At 34.8% G+C, this 16007-nt stretch overlaps 1 protein-coding gene across 2 annotated transcripts in view; it reads left to right on the forward strand.

Moving 5' to 3' along the window:
• LOC110452582 (2-oxoisovalerate dehydrogenase subunit beta, mitochondrial-like) overlaps positions 1 to 16007 on the forward strand; it is a 93779-nt gene that overhangs the window by 2084 nt on the left and 75688 nt on the right. Inside the window, exons 3-9 of one of the 2 annotated variants that reach the window (XM_021501211.1) lie at positions 1810 to 1878; positions 2215 to 2348; positions 3248 to 3403; positions 3907 to 4078; positions 5272 to 5417; positions 5656 to 5742; positions 8157 to 8320. In XM_021501211.1, the coding sequence (XP_021356886.1) occupies positions 1810 to 1878; positions 2215 to 2348; positions 3248 to 3403; positions 3907 to 4078; positions 5272 to 5417; positions 5656 to 5742; positions 8157 to 8297 (905 nt within the window). In that variant the 3' untranslated portion in view covers positions 8298 to 8320. Of the gene's footprint in view, positions 1 to 1809; positions 1879 to 2214; positions 2349 to 3247; positions 3404 to 3906; positions 4079 to 5271; positions 5418 to 5655; positions 5743 to 8156; positions 8647 to 16007 lie in introns of those variants that run through there. The other variant, XM_021501210.1, reaches the window with a different exon arrangement.

The following is a 16007-nucleotide window of genomic DNA, read 5'->3' on the forward strand; positions in this document are numbered from 1 at the left end:
GCAACAGAATCAGCTGTATATTACAGGATGAATTTATATATAAGCTTGTATTTTGAAAATTGTGTAACTGGTAGATTATATATATTGCTTCAGTTTCTAAAAGGTGATCGAAAATAAATTAGACATTTACCTATGCATATTTAGTTTTCAAAATCTTTGTACATATTGACAATATATGAGAAATCATACATCATGTACTATGATTTCTAAAACTGAAAACATAATCTATGATTCTGTTATCAACAACATATATTAGCAAGATTCTTGTCAATATTATAAATCAAAGTATATGTTGTCAGTATAAAAAATCTTAGTACTTGTTATCAGTATGAGAAATCTTAATACATGTTATCAGTATAAGAAATCTTAATTCTGTTCTTGTTGTCAGTATAAGAAATCTTAGTTCTGTTCTTGTTGACAGTATAAGAAATCTTAATACTTGTTGTCAGTATAAGAAATCTTAGTACATGTTGTCAGTATAAGAAATCTTAGTACATGTTGTCAGTATAAGAAATCTTAGTACTTGTTATCAGTATAAGAACTCTTAGTACATGTTATCAGTATAAGAAATCTTGGTACTTGTTATCAGTATAAGAAATCTTAGTACATGTTTTCAGTATAAGAATTCTTAGTACATGTTATCAGTATAAGAAATCTTAGTACATGTTATCAGTATAAGAAATCTTAGTACATGTTATCAGTATAAGAAATCTTAGTACATGTTATCAGTATCAGTGATCTTAGTACTTGTTATCAGTATAAGAAATCTTAGTACATGTTATCAGTATAAGAAATCTTGGTTCTTGTTATCAGTATAAGAAATCTTAGTACATGTTTTCAGTATAAGAAATCTTAGTACATGTTATCAGTATAAGAAATCTTAGTACATGCTATCAGTAAAAGAAATCTTAGTACATGTTATCAGTATAAGAAATCTTAGTTCTGTTCTTGTTGACAGTATAAGAAATCTTAATACTTGTTATCAGTATAAGAAATCTTAGTACATGTTGTCAGTATAAGAAATCTTAGTACTTGTTATCAGTATAAGAAATCTTTGTACATGTTATCAGTATAAGAAAACTTAGTACTTGTTATCAGTATCAGTGATCTTAGTACTTGTTGTCAGTATAAGAAATCTTAGTACTTATTATCAGTATAAGAAATCTTAGTACATGTTATCAGTATAAGAAATCTTAGTTCTGTTCTTGTTATCCATATAAGAAATCTTAATACTTGTTGTCAGTATAAGAAATCTTAGTTCTGTTCTTGTTGTCAGTATAAGAAATCTTAATACTTGTTGTCAGTATAAGAAATCTTAGTACATGTTGTCAGTATAAGAAATCTTAATTAGTACTTGTTATCAGTATAAGAAATCTTAGTACTTGTTATCAGTATAAGAACTCTTAGTACATGTTATCAGTATAAGAAATCTTGGTACTTGTTATCAGTATAAGAAATCTTAGTACATGTTTTCAGTATAAGAATTCTTAGTACATGTTATCAGTATAAGAAATCTTAGTACATGTTATCAGTATAAGAAATCTTAGTTCTGTACTTGTTGTCAGTATAAGAAATCTTAGTTCATGTCAGCAGTATAAGAAATCTTAAAAAGTACTTGTTGTCAGTATAAGAAATCTTAGTACTTGTTATCAGTATCAGAAATATTCAGAATCATGATACATTCAATATGCAAATGTGGACGTTATGAAATGAAATATCTGAATAAGGTGCCATACAGTTATAGAATATGAATGTCAAATGAACTCCTTTTCATGTAAACTACCTCCCTTCCATATCATTCCATTACAGTGTTGTTTGGGGAAGATGTGGCCTTTGGTGGTGTGTTTAGGTGTAGTGTCAACCTCAGAGATAACTATGGTAAGCGTCATCTTTGATCAAATTTTGCAAACAATTTGAATATTTATATTAAATCATTGTTGTTAAGACATAGAATCTTGTGTGTTTTGATAATTTATCAGAATATATCAAAAGAGATAGAATCTTGTGTGTTTTGATAATTTATCAGAGTACATGTATATCAAGATGGTGAAGGAATTGCAGTCCAGTATTAAATATAAAATGTCACTATAAGATAGCAGTGTTAAATAAACACCCATTATATACTCAGCATTGTGCAGATACTGTTAAATGATTGTCATTAGCGTTGTGGTATAAAACCTAACTACATGTACATGTAAGGTCTGTCTGTGTTAGGTCCTGATCGTGTGTTCAACACCCCCCTTAGTGAGCAGGGAATCGTGGCGTTTGGTATCGGTCTGGCCACAGCAGGATCTACAGCCATAGCAGAAATCCAGTTTGCTGACTACATTTTCCCAGCTTTTGATCAGGTCTGACTCCTTTTCTTGGCTTTATATGTTAGCTTAAAATGTGACAAATTCAGTGTAGGAATTGATACAGTGCTATTAGTTATGAATTGCTTTCTTGATCGGCTGTTATACTAATAGTGTTTGTTATGTTTCTTCTGTGCTTATCTTCAGTCAGTGCCTAACTGGTTTTATTATGTCAATAGTTGTTGTTGTAAACATGATGAGGTTAACAAGTCATTTTTGAAAATTTACAGACAATTTTGTGACTCTTGTTTTTTTATGATAATTGGATATCGTGTATGAGTCAATAGGATTATTAGACTGTTAAGGTTGACATCTGATAAACTTTCATATTTAGTTCTTTAAAAAGGTGGGTTTAAATTTACCTTTGATCATGATGTAGAGTTCATGGACAGAATTATCTTTTTAATAGATATATGTAAGTTGTATGTACGTATGTTAACAAAATCAGTTATGTACATGTATGTTAACAAAATCAGTTATGTACCCGAATGTTAACAAAATCAGTAATGTACCTGTATGTTAACAAAATCAGTTATGTACCTGAATGTTAACAAAATCAGTTATGTACATGAATGTTAACAAAATCAGTTATGTACCTGAATGTTAACAAAATCATTTATGTGCCTGTATGTTAACAAAATCAGTTATGAACATGTATGTTAACAAAATTAGTTATGTACATGAATGATAACAAAATCAGTTATGTACCTGTATGTTAACAAAATCAGTTATGTACCCGAATGTTAACAAAATCAGTAATGTACCTGTATGTTAACAAAATCAGTTATGTACCTGTATGTTAACAAAATCAGTTATGTACATGTATGTTAACAAAATCAGTTATGTACCTGTATGAAATAAATGAAATGTGAAATGTGTTCATTTTACCTGTGTAGATAGCTAACGAAGCAGCCAAGTTTCGGTACCGTACAGGTAACCTGTTTGATTGTGGTAAGCTGACCATCAGGACGCCGTGTGGAGCAGTAGGACATGGGGCACTCTACCACTCACAGAGTCCGGAGGCCTTCTTTGCTCACCTGCCAGGACTGAAGGTAGGAAGGTCTTCATCTATCATAACTAGCTCACAGTAATGTACGCTTTGCTCACCTGCCAGGACTGAAGGTAGGAAGGTCTTCATCTAACAGAAACTAGCTCACAGTAATGTAGACTTTTTTGCCATGTCAAGATAACTTGGAAAATCTAACCTTATTGTAGAAGCCATTTTTTCCCACTTCATTAAAGCTTGCTCCTTTCAATGGATGCATTATACAGATCTGTGAAATGATGAATCCTTAAAGGCTTTCATATATGACGTTTTGATCAATATATGCATCAATAAGAAGTTTCATGTATTAAGATTAAGATGATATTCTAGTAAAAAAAATTATCAGTCCAAAAGCACATTTTGGTACAAATGAAATTTTCTGAGTTGCAAAGTAATAACAGAAGTGGATTGTCTGTAAACAAGCACTGTTAACAGTCAGATTTCTACCTACTAAATTTACATGTGGTGGTAAGCATTTCCCATTTACGATGTTGATTTTCTGTTCACCAGGTTGTCGTTCCACGAGGCCCCCAGCAGGCCAAGGGTCTCCTTCTCAGTTGTATACGTGATGACAACCCGTGTATATTTATGGAGCCTAAGATCCTGTACCGTGGAGCTGTTGAGGAGGTACCAGTCAAAGACTACGAGATACCCTTGTCTAAGGCAGAAGTTGTCGTAGAAGGTATGTGTGGATATAACATATCTGATTTTAAATACACTGTTTCTGCATGTGTTTGTTTACCGATAAACTTTCAGGATGACCAGTGGTGGATATGAAAATGGGGTTTCTCATCTAATGTGTCATATTAATTGTCACCCATTTCCCATTATAAACTAAGCACCATGAGACCATGCAGATTTCTCCTAAATAATGTGATCCATCTGACCCCATTGCAGAATAAAGATGAGTTCTCTTTGGTATGGTATCAGAAAAAAGCCAAACAAAGGTATAGAGGGCAGATAAGGTTTTAAAGCAGATGTCCACACTTTGACGTACACGTTGGATTGTTGCCTTGACAATTTTATTTGAGAACAATTTCACCTGCGATGGTCTGTATTGTTGAGACACTATAGGACTTCAGTTGGACAAACATTATTTTCTCCCTTTTTGAAAAAAAATACCGGGTTGTGTTCTTAAAAAACGTAGCTAAAGATGATTTCATTTGTCATCGCCATTACATATTGTTCTGTCTAGAGAAAGGTATCCTCCAGCAAATGTTATCCATCCCAGCTCTCTTTGATGTGGTTACCCATGATGTAGATCTGAAAGCAAAAACTTGATCACAATAATACTTTAGAAACATTGTTCTGTTATTCCTATTGTCCATTTTGAAGTAAACTGATGGTTTGAAAATTGTCACAGGAAGTGATGTTTTACTGTAGCTTGCTTTGTTTGCATTGTTACAGGAAATGATGTCACAGTTAGAGTTGCTTTCATTGTTACAGGAAATGATGTCACCGTTTGATTTGTTTGTATTGTAACAGGAAGTGATGTCACAGTTTGATTTGTTCGTATTGTTACAGGAAGTGATGTCACCGTTTGATTTGTTTGTATTGTAACAGGAAGTGATTTCACAGTTTGATTTGTTTGTATTGTTACAGGAAGTGATATCACAGTTTGATTTGTTTGTATTGTTACAGGAAATGATGTCACAGTTAGAGTTGCTTGCATTGTTACAGGAAGTGATGTCACAGTTTGATTTGTGTGTATTGTTACAGGAAGTGATGTCACAGTTTGATTTGTTTGTATTGTTACAGGAAGTGATGTCACAGTTTGATTTGTTTGTATTGTTACAGGAAATGTTGTCACCGTTTGATTTGTTTATATTGTTACAGGAAGTGATGTCACAGTTTGATTTGTTTGTATTGTTACAGGAAGTGATATCACACTGGTTGGTTGGGGAACCCAGCTTCATGTACTTCGTGAGGTGGCACAGCTGGCTCAAGAGGAACTGGACGTGTCCTGTGAACTCATTGACCTCAGGACCATTCTACCATGGGATGAGGACACCATTATCAATGTAAATTATACTTCATCTATTGTCTGGTGGGTTAGATGTACTGATAAAAGCTGTCTTTATTTTGGCTTTTTTAACCAGTTCTCAAATACATTTTCTATTATAAAATGTGCAACAGCACAGTAGAGCATTTCTGATTGATTTCCGTAATTATTAAAGGAAATGAAACTTCATTCATTATATAGGTGATAACTGTTGTTATATTTTTATGACAATTTTTGATCTATGTTGTGTTTTTCAGTCTGTGTGTAAGACTGGGAAGTTGTTGATAGCCCATGAGGCCCCACTCACCATGGGTTTTGCTGCAGAGATAGCTGCAACTGTACAGGTACACCTCCTTTTAGATTAGCTGTCCATTTGCATGACCTATAAGATTCTTGTTTTTTCCTACCGATCTAAGAATTAAAAAAAAACTGCATTATAGACAACACTGGCTGGACGGTCTTCAGATGTTTTCTATATACAGTATTCAATAAACTTTATAATTATTTTGGATAATAGGTATATGAAAATAATAGATCATTTCTTATAAACTTAATTTTCTAGGGCCAGTAAATAATGAAATGGCTAAAAGAATAAGAGTTATTGCCCCTTAACTGTATTTTTCCATTAAGTACACACTGTGTAATGAGCTTGTATATAAATTTGTAATTTCAATTCGTTACCAAGGTTTAATGTGAACAAGGAATAGTAATCATTGAACTTTGTATTATGAAAATAAATAATGAGCACTACCAGTCAAGATTTTCTCTTTATCTGATATTTGACTGGATATGGAAATGTAAAGGGGAAGTGGTTGGTTATGGGAGAATGAAGGACACAGTGACTTATAATGAGAGGTGAAGGGACAAAGGTTTGATAGGATTGGACAATGGCTGGATATACTAAATATTGTGTGATGGAACATTGACTAGATATTGTGTGATGGAACATTGACTAGATATTGGGATGTTAGGGAACATTAACTAGATATGTGGATATGATGAAACATTGATTAGATATTGGCATGTGATGGAACATTGACTAGCTATAAGGACGTGATGGAACATTAACTAGATATTGGGATGTTAGGGAACATTAACTAGATATGTGGATGTGATGGAACATTAACTGGATATGATGTGATGGAACATTGACTAGATATGTGGATGTGATGGAACATTAACTAGATATGATGTGATGGAACATTGACTAGATATAAGGACGTGATGGAACATTAACTAGATATTGGGATGTTAGGGAACATTAACTATATATGTGGATGTTAGGGAACATTAACTAGATATGATGTGATGGAACATTAACTAGATATGATGTGATGGAACATTGACTAGATATAAGGACGTGATGGAACATTAACTAGATATTGGGATGTTAGGGAACATTAACTAGATATGTGGATGTGATGGAACATTAACTAGATATGATGTGATGGAACATTGACTAGATATTGGGATGTTAGGGAACATTAACTAGATATTGGGATGTTAGGGAACATTAACTAGATATGTGGATGTGATGGAACATTGATTAGATATGAGGATGCAGTGTTTTTGTTACCTAAATTTTTCTACAGCCTGTTCCTTTATGATTTTGGAAAATAAAGCATCATTTGTATTGAATTTTGGAATATATTCCCTAGTTTTTGGCCATTTTGGGAAAATAGCACAGTTTTTTAGCTAGGGGAAACAGCCTGTATTTGGCAGTAAAACTAAGCAAAACAAAATCACTAAAATGTGATGGAACATTGACAAGATATGGGGATGTGGAACATTGACAAGATATTGGGATGTGATGGAACATTGACAAGATATGGGGATGTGATGGAACATTGACTAGATATGAGGATGTGATGGAACATTGACTAGATATGAGGATGTGATGGAACATTGACTAGATATGGGGATTCGATTAGATATGAAGATAAGACATTGACTAGATATTGGGATGTGATGGAACATTGACAAGATATGTGGATGTGATGGAACATTGACAAGATATGGAGATGTGATGGAGCATTGACAAGATATGGGGATGTGATGGAACATTGACTAGATATGGGGATGTGATGGATCATTGACTAAATATGTGGATTTGATTAGATATGGGGATGAGACATTGACTAGATACAGAGATTTAGGTGAATATAGGAGTAAATTAGAGAGACACTGACAGGTATAAAGGTGGGAAAGGACATTTCCTTGAGAAAGGGACAAGATTGCAGGATATGGACCTGATATGGAGAAGCATTAAAACATAATTAGCTAGTATTGGGACGGGAACGAAGCATTGCATTAGTGGCTTCAATCTTCCTGGGTTTTTTTAGCCCCCGCTCAACAAAGTTGGTGGGGACATTGAAACAGTCTCCATCAGGTTAAGAAGAATTGCAGTCTGATCTTTGAAACAATTGATGTTATATCCTCATATATGGATTATACTTGCATCAAGAATGCAGATGGAGTTGCAGATACTACATTTGACCTACTTTTTGTACTTGATTATTTTTATGCATGCATGTGACAAACTAGGACATTTGACAAATGTTAGTATTTTCAGTATATGTCATTAACATTTTGGAATTGAGTGAGGTGATATCAATGACTCCATCTTCTTGTTAAGACTTGAGATGGTAAGTTAAAACAGATATATCAAATATTTCAAATCTAAATCTACAAGTGTAACTTTTGCCAAATATTACTAAGGCTGATCCTAAAAGTAAGACAGTGTTTTGTTTAATTTTAGAACGAGTGTTTCTTAAACTTGGAGGCCCCTGTACAGAGGATTTGTGGTTACGACACACCATTCCCACATGTGTATGAGGCCTTCTACCTGCCAGACAAGTGGCGATGTCTGGAGGCTGTGAAAAAGCTCGTGAACTATTGACGAGTGGTCAAAACAGAACTAAGGTCAGCCTATTTCCTTCATCAACTCAGAACTGTTATATTGCGATTACAGGAAATAAGGCCTCATGGAACAAGACATTGAAGTTCAAGCTCATATGATGTGATCATGTGATTTATGTGATCATGTGATTTGTGATGGGATGATCATGTGATGTGTGATGTGATCATGTGATGTGCAGATTAACTTAGACAGAATCTCATTTGCCATATTTCACATGTGTGAAGTGGTTCACTTTTTATACTGGTGTATGTCACAGTACTGTTGTATGTTTACTATCAGGTACAGATAAACCTCGAGAGACAATCACTTTTAACAATAAGAAAAAGTCCCTCAAAAAATGCTGGTTTTTCAAATGAGGTTCAAGCATCTAAGTGAAAAGCAGTCTTGTTAAGACATGTATGCTACATGCATTCCAAGGCCATCATAAGGCATAATCAGATAGAGCTACATTTAAGTGACTAGTAGTCGGTGAAATATTGCTGTATCTGACCAGGTAATATGAGAAGGAAATATTTGTGTACAGTTTGTGGATGACGGTGACAGTTGTTGATGATTTTGTAGTAAATCAGTTCTTTTGTTGGATTGAGAGATATTTAAGCAGGTCTTTTATATTATTATCTCTTCTTATAGAGATTGCTTATTTAGAGTGGTTTTTCTGTTTTATATTTATTTATTTTTTTAGCAATCTTACTAATATCAGATCTATATTACCATTTGTCTACATGCATTTAAAATATATATTTGGATGGAAATCACTGCCAAACAAGTGATAGTGAAGTTACAATAATGACCTGTAGTATGTTGGTTACTGATATATAACCCAGACCTACAGTGCCCTGTAGTGTGTTGGTTACTGATATATAGCCCAGACCTACAGTGACCTGTAGTGTGTTGGTTACTGATATATAACCAGGCCTACAGTGACCTGTAGTATGTTGGTTACTGATATATAACCCAGACCTATAGTGACCTGTAGTGTGTTGGTTACTGATATATAGCCCAGAGCTACAGTGACCTGTAGTATGTTGGTTACTGATATAAAGCCCAGACCTACAGTGACCTGTAGTGTGTTGGTTACTGATATAGAACCGAGACCTACAGTGACCTGTAGTGTGTTGGTTACTGTTATATAACCAGGCCTACAGTGACCTGTAGTATGTTGGTTACTGATATATAACCCAGACCTATAGTGACCTGTAGTGTGTTGGTTACTGATATATAACCAGGCCTACGGTGACCTGTAGTATGTTGGTTACTGATATATAACCCAGACCTACAGTGACCTGTAGTGTGTTGGTTACTGATATATAACCCAGACCTACAGTGACCTGTCGTATGTTGGTTACTGATATATAACCCAGACCTACATGTACAGTGACCTGATAGAATCCACTGATAATCTGGTATTACCTGTGTTTATTTGGGAACTTACTGTATTTGAGAAACATTAAATAAAGATGTGATCACCACACTTTGGAGAGCATTTTAATTGCATTATCAGTGAGAAAAAAAACTACAAGCCTTTTATGTAGCATAAGGCTAAAAGCGGAGAGTTGCTTAATCCAATGGATGGAATCTATCTTAATTGTCAGAAAATGTGGTATAGATAACAATTTGCAGGTATAGGATTCTTCCTTTTTTTCACAGGATTTTTTCATTTTTTCCCATGATTTTAAAAAGTTTCTGATTTACTTTGAAAATTTAAAAAATATGAAAGTTTCTAAGTTGGATAGGTGTGTTCCTCCCTTTTCACTATGATTTCCTCTTTTCTTTCTAATCCCAAATCATATCCATGTAGTGTGGAAAGTGTCCTGATGAGTGAAATTCCAAAGTACACACATCATATCCAGGAACTCTGGGCCATGTCATTAAAAAGGTTGATTCGATTGGAAAAACACTACTTTTCCAAAATTATTGAAAATTTGAAACTCAAATTTGATTTTTTTATTTCAAAAGAATCAGTAAAAGTTAACAAGCACATGCATTTTTAAAACATTCAGTTTTAAAAAATTCAGTCTGCATGTTATTAATCCAATGAATATCAGGATGAGAATTGAGATTGTATTAAGATACAGTTAAACTGTTTAGATATGTTTTATTGTTTATAAATAAAGAAGAGTGTCAAACATCACTGATGCTGTCCCAAGTTGCTGCTATTTTCGTGGAGCAGAGCCTGTCCAATTCAATAAGGGAAATTTCAAATATATTCCAGTCCAATTCATTTCTGAAATATCTATTCAAGGATTATGTAAATTACATGTGATGCTGATCCATTCCTGATAATAATTGCTCCCACACTTCACAGATGCTGTGCTGGTTTTGCTAGGGAAAAGATAACCCTGTCTTTACCTATACCCAGGGAAGGACATCTCACACATGTATTATTCTGAAAACGATCACCATTACATCCTCACTTCATAGAGCATAACCGAGTAACTCCAGCAACTTTGTCACACATTTCATGCACACTTGATGATAGTCGATGCACTGGGTTCACCATAAAGACCTTTTTGGACAGTAGGAAAGTGTTAAGGAGAAAAATAGTCTATCATTTCTGGGGGATGTAAACAAAAATCTCAACCGTCAGGATAACATTTTTGAAGTTAAGCACTCAGCAAAGCCTCATGCTTATAACTTAAAAAACTTTGGGATTTCTCTGCCTATACATCACACAGGAGTTATAGATTCTATTAATCGTAGATAAATCTAAAGGATGTAGGAGTGAAACTGGACATGTGTAATTGTAGATCATGTAATGTGTACAGAATGACATAAGATAACAAACAACAATACACTGTTATACACACCATGTACATGACAGACATTCTTTGTTTTATTCTCAATTCTAATGTAGAGCAAGATGGCAGGAATTCAATTTTCAATTGCTATTGGAGATATGTCAAGATCAGCTGTGTGGAGCTGCATTTTTGAAATGTTGAAGCTGTCACAAGCCATACACTAGTTTAACTGCCTGCATTAGTATAATGTCATTTGTTGTGATCATTTAGGTAGAGTCGATGGTATAATGTCAAACGGTGTATTACTACTGATAGGCAGGTTCCACACAGGCACTTGTCAAATTAGCAAACCTAATTCAAACATGTGGCCTGATCCTGTTTACTAATTAGTGATGAGAGGTGTTAAGATAAGATTTGATTTTCTTGTTTACCTAAACCTAAATATGGCATAAGGAAATGGTATGTTGAGATCTAGCTAGGCCAGAGGTCTGGGGGTGAAGGGGGGACTGTCTGATCTGGTCTGTGGAACAGATAACTGTTCGTTAGAGATGGTTAGATACCCGGGCTTATCTCCAGGACATACCTGAAGGTACTGCTTTAGGTCATCGCACTTTGATGGATCCATTCACCCTGTGTTAGACCTCATTATCTGGTGCTTCTGGAAGCATCCCTCAATCCTCTGTATGACATTGGTTCAGATCAGCGGTTCAGTGACTGTTCTTCAGTTGTGTTGGAAAATCATAAATATGCAGCATTGAATTAATAATTTTGTCAGTAATTGTCTATTTCTTTTAAGATTGGAAATTTTGAGATAAAGTGTTCTATCAAATTAAGGAGACTTAATTGGTGTTAAACATAAAAGTTGATTAGATAGACAGATTATAGTTGGTACATTGAAATTTTCAAAAAACATAAGGGTCTTGTGCTATATATAGTACCCACTGCACGAAGAGTCACGCTGTGTTACTACTAACTCAGATATTGTTAACATACATGTACTTATCCCAATAAGTCCTGGTGATTTTAGATTTATAATTCTCATAATAGACTATAAATTAAGATTCTGATTATGATGATTTAGGGATGGGACACGGTCACACTTTTGGATCATAAAAAGGATAGGGGCCTGCTTAAAAGGGATTTGGAATTTTCATGTTTGTTTATGATGCCCTGTAAGTCTGTTTTTATTCGAAAACAGTTTCTTGCTAGAAATTTTCATTCAAATATATATCTATTATCCATCTACAAGTTGATTTCACAGTTTCATCAACTTTTGACCCATTACTTACTGTATACAACCAACTTTTGACCCATTACTTACTGTATACGACCAACTTTTGACCCATTACTTACTGTATACTGTATACGACATTACTTACTGTATACGACCAACTTTTGACCCATTACTTACTGTATACAACCAAATTTTGACCCATTACTTACTGTATACCACCAACTTTTGACCCATTACTTACTGTATACGACCAACTTTTGATCCATTACTTACTGTATACGACCAACTTTTGACCCATTACTTACTATATACAACCACCTTTCACCCAGTCTAACTTTTGCCCTTCCCATTAAAATCCATATTCACAAGTGTTGACTTCGCCCCAAGAACATATCTCATTATTATACATATTATATGTTGTTTATTAATATTTGCTGTTATGACAAATTGGCCCTGATTATGAAAGGCTAAAATGGGGAAAGTTCAATTGCAGTGAAAATTTCCCTGCATGCATTATAGACTGGTACACAATGTACGTGAACTATTTATAAAGTTGACAAGTGGACAAAATTTGGCTGATGTAGACATACGAGGATGGCAGTTCTTGTGTGGAAATTATAATACAGTATTGCACTGTTACCACAGGGGGTTACATTGCATAAGCTTTGTAAATAAACTTTGAATTTTTTATGAAAAATATTTTACAGTTGTAAGATCACGCATGTTGTAACTGATTATTAGCCTCAATACTCCCATTGAATGAATTACCAGATTTAAACCCTGTGACAGGTAACCAAGGTGAAATATAAGGCAACTTTAATTACCTGGTATGTATAATCCATAACCTTTTTTATTTGAACTGTGAGGACCCATCAGGATACCAATTTTCGTGACCCTAGGTCACAGAACTGTCAGGATACCAGTTTTAGTGACCCTAGGTCACAGAACTGTCAGGATACCAACTTCAGTGACCCTAGGTCACAAGGACCATCAGGATACCAACTTTAGTGACCCTAGGTCACAGAACTGTCAGGATACCAACTTTATTGACCCTAGGTCACAGAACTGTCAGGATACCAACTTTAGTGACCCTAGCTAGGTCACAAGGAACCATCAGGATACCAACTTTATTGACCCTCTAGGTCACAGAACTGTCAGGATACCAACTTTAGTGACCCAAGGTCACAGAATTGTCAGGATACAAACTTTAGTGATCCTTTGTCACAAGGAACCATCAGGATACCAACTTTAAAAATTTAGGTACCCTAGGTGACAGAACTGTCAGGATACCAACTTTAGGGACCCTAGGTCACATAACTGTCAGTATACCAACTTTAGTGACCGACCCTAGGTCACAGAACTGTCAGGATACCAACTTTAGTGACTGACCCTAGGTCACAGAACTGTCGGGATACCAATGTTTGTGATCCTAGGTCACAAGGAACCATCAGGATACCAACTTTAGGGCTCCTAGGTCTCAAGGACCTATTGGGATACCAATGTTAGTGACCCTAGGTCACAAGGAACCATCAGGATACTAACATAAGTGACCCTAGGTCTCAAGGAACCATCAGGATACCAACTTTAGTGACCTTAGGTCACATAACTGTCGGGATACCAATTTAAGTGACCCTAGGTCACAAGGACCATCAGGATACCAACTTAAGTGACCCTATGTCACATTACTGTCAGGATACCAACTTAAGTGACTCTACAAAAAGTAGGTCACAATGACCATCAGGATACCAACTTTAGTGACCTTAGGTCACATAACTGTCAGGATACCAATTTAAGTGACCCTAGGTCTCAAGGAACCATCAGGATACCAACTTTAGTGACCTTAGGTCACATTACTGTCAGGATACCAACTTAAGTGACCTTAGGTCACAGAACTGTCAGGATACCAACTTTAGTGACCCTAGGTCACAGAACTGTCAGGATACCAACTTTAGTGACCCTAGGTCACAAGGAACCATCAGGATACCAACTTAAGTGACCCTAGGTCACAAGGACCATCAGGATACCAACTTAAGTGACCCTATGTCACATAACTGTCAGGATACCAACTTAAGTGAACCTAGGTCACAAGGAACCATCAGGATACCAACTTTAGTGACCCTAGGTCACAAGGAATCAGCTTATGTTCTTAAAGGGACAATCATCTACTACTGAGACACTTCAAGGAACTGTACAAGTCCCAAACTTAGTGACCCTATGTGCTAGTCATGCATTGATCATGAGGATAACTCTGTATTGTATGTATTATATGATAATGTTTGTGAGTGGTTGGATTTTGCTATTAATCACATATGCAGAGTAAAACACACACAAGTCTTAAAACAACAGAAAATACTTACATATCTGATAAATATAACTGAGTGTCAAGTGTGTACTGTTTGGTAGAGTGTAATGTACCTCACTTTTATGCCTGTTTTGTTTGTTATATGGTCTGTATGCAAGGTCATGTATATAAAGTTACAACTGCTTTATACAAGGAAATGTTGGACATGACATATATGTGTACATGTATTTATGTATGTATGTATTATGTAACACCAATAAATCATTGATTACACACTCTTAGGTTTCTAGTTAGTAATTTACTGGAATACTTTTGCTTGGTTTCTGTTATTAATTGTTCAAGAAGGCAAAAAGAGTTCTTTGACAATCTTGGTGAAAATTTAAAAGAAACATCAGATAGCAATGACACACTATACTTATGTATTGCATTATCAATATTCTAGACTTAACTCAATACATGTAGTTGATTTGAAGAGACTCTAAAGCTGACGTTGAAATTATATTTGTTCACAGATATAATATTTCTGATGTATTTACTTTGAATGACAGGCTGTTGATGAAGTCTTCACAGGTTAATCTGAGTAAACCTCTCTGAGGAAATTAATACAGTGTACTTCAGTAATAAATACTTTTGTGCACCCAAGCTAGGTGAAGGAATAGATATTAACAGGCACTATATATCTGCATGTACAACAGATGTTATAGAATAGAAATATTTTGTGGATTTTGATAATCAATATCAGGTCAATATAGTCGACCATCATACTGAGCTTTATAACTATATATCCTAAACATATTGCCATATAAAGTTCACATGACACGTACACCTACAGGCTTTTCAGAAATAATTTATAAGCTGTCTACAATCAGAAAATTCTGTAGGCTCTAGTTATGTAAGGTGTCAGATATATCTTCATGTTTTATGGTGGAATATATAATGAGGGTGAGAAACGTTGGAAAATAACAAATCACAAGAGTCATTTTGGCCAGAGGTAACTATTTTAGAGTCCACAGTTTTGAATATATCGCCATGATACAAACAAATGATGATTATATCTATTCTACCATGTCAAAATGTAATGAAATGTACTTTTATGTCTTCTTCAGTACATTTATATATATGGACCTTTAGCAGACCTAGATCATCTTGATTATTACAATTTGAGGCTGTTCTATTATGAATGCAAATATTTGTCATTTGATGCATTAAGTTTATATTTCTCGCCAACAAGCCAATGCCACAGCTGTTTTGGATGTTGCAGTCATTAGCCATATTGTGTCAAAATGATATGCTTTTTATGTTTTGACTTTTGTTAACAGAAAACCTGCTCATGAAATTTGGATTATGGTTTGAAACAAACAAATGAAGGTCAAGGTCATATGACATTTGGGGATGGTGTGGTGGGGGGTGGGGGG

Source organism: Mizuhopecten yessoensis, unplaced genomic scaffold, assembly GCF_002113885.1.
Source record: "Mizuhopecten yessoensis strain PY_sf001 unplaced genomic scaffold, ASM211388v2 scaffold6731, whole genome shotgun sequence".
Taxonomy (NCBI): domain Eukaryota; kingdom Metazoa; phylum Mollusca; class Bivalvia; order Pectinida; family Pectinidae; genus Mizuhopecten; species Mizuhopecten yessoensis.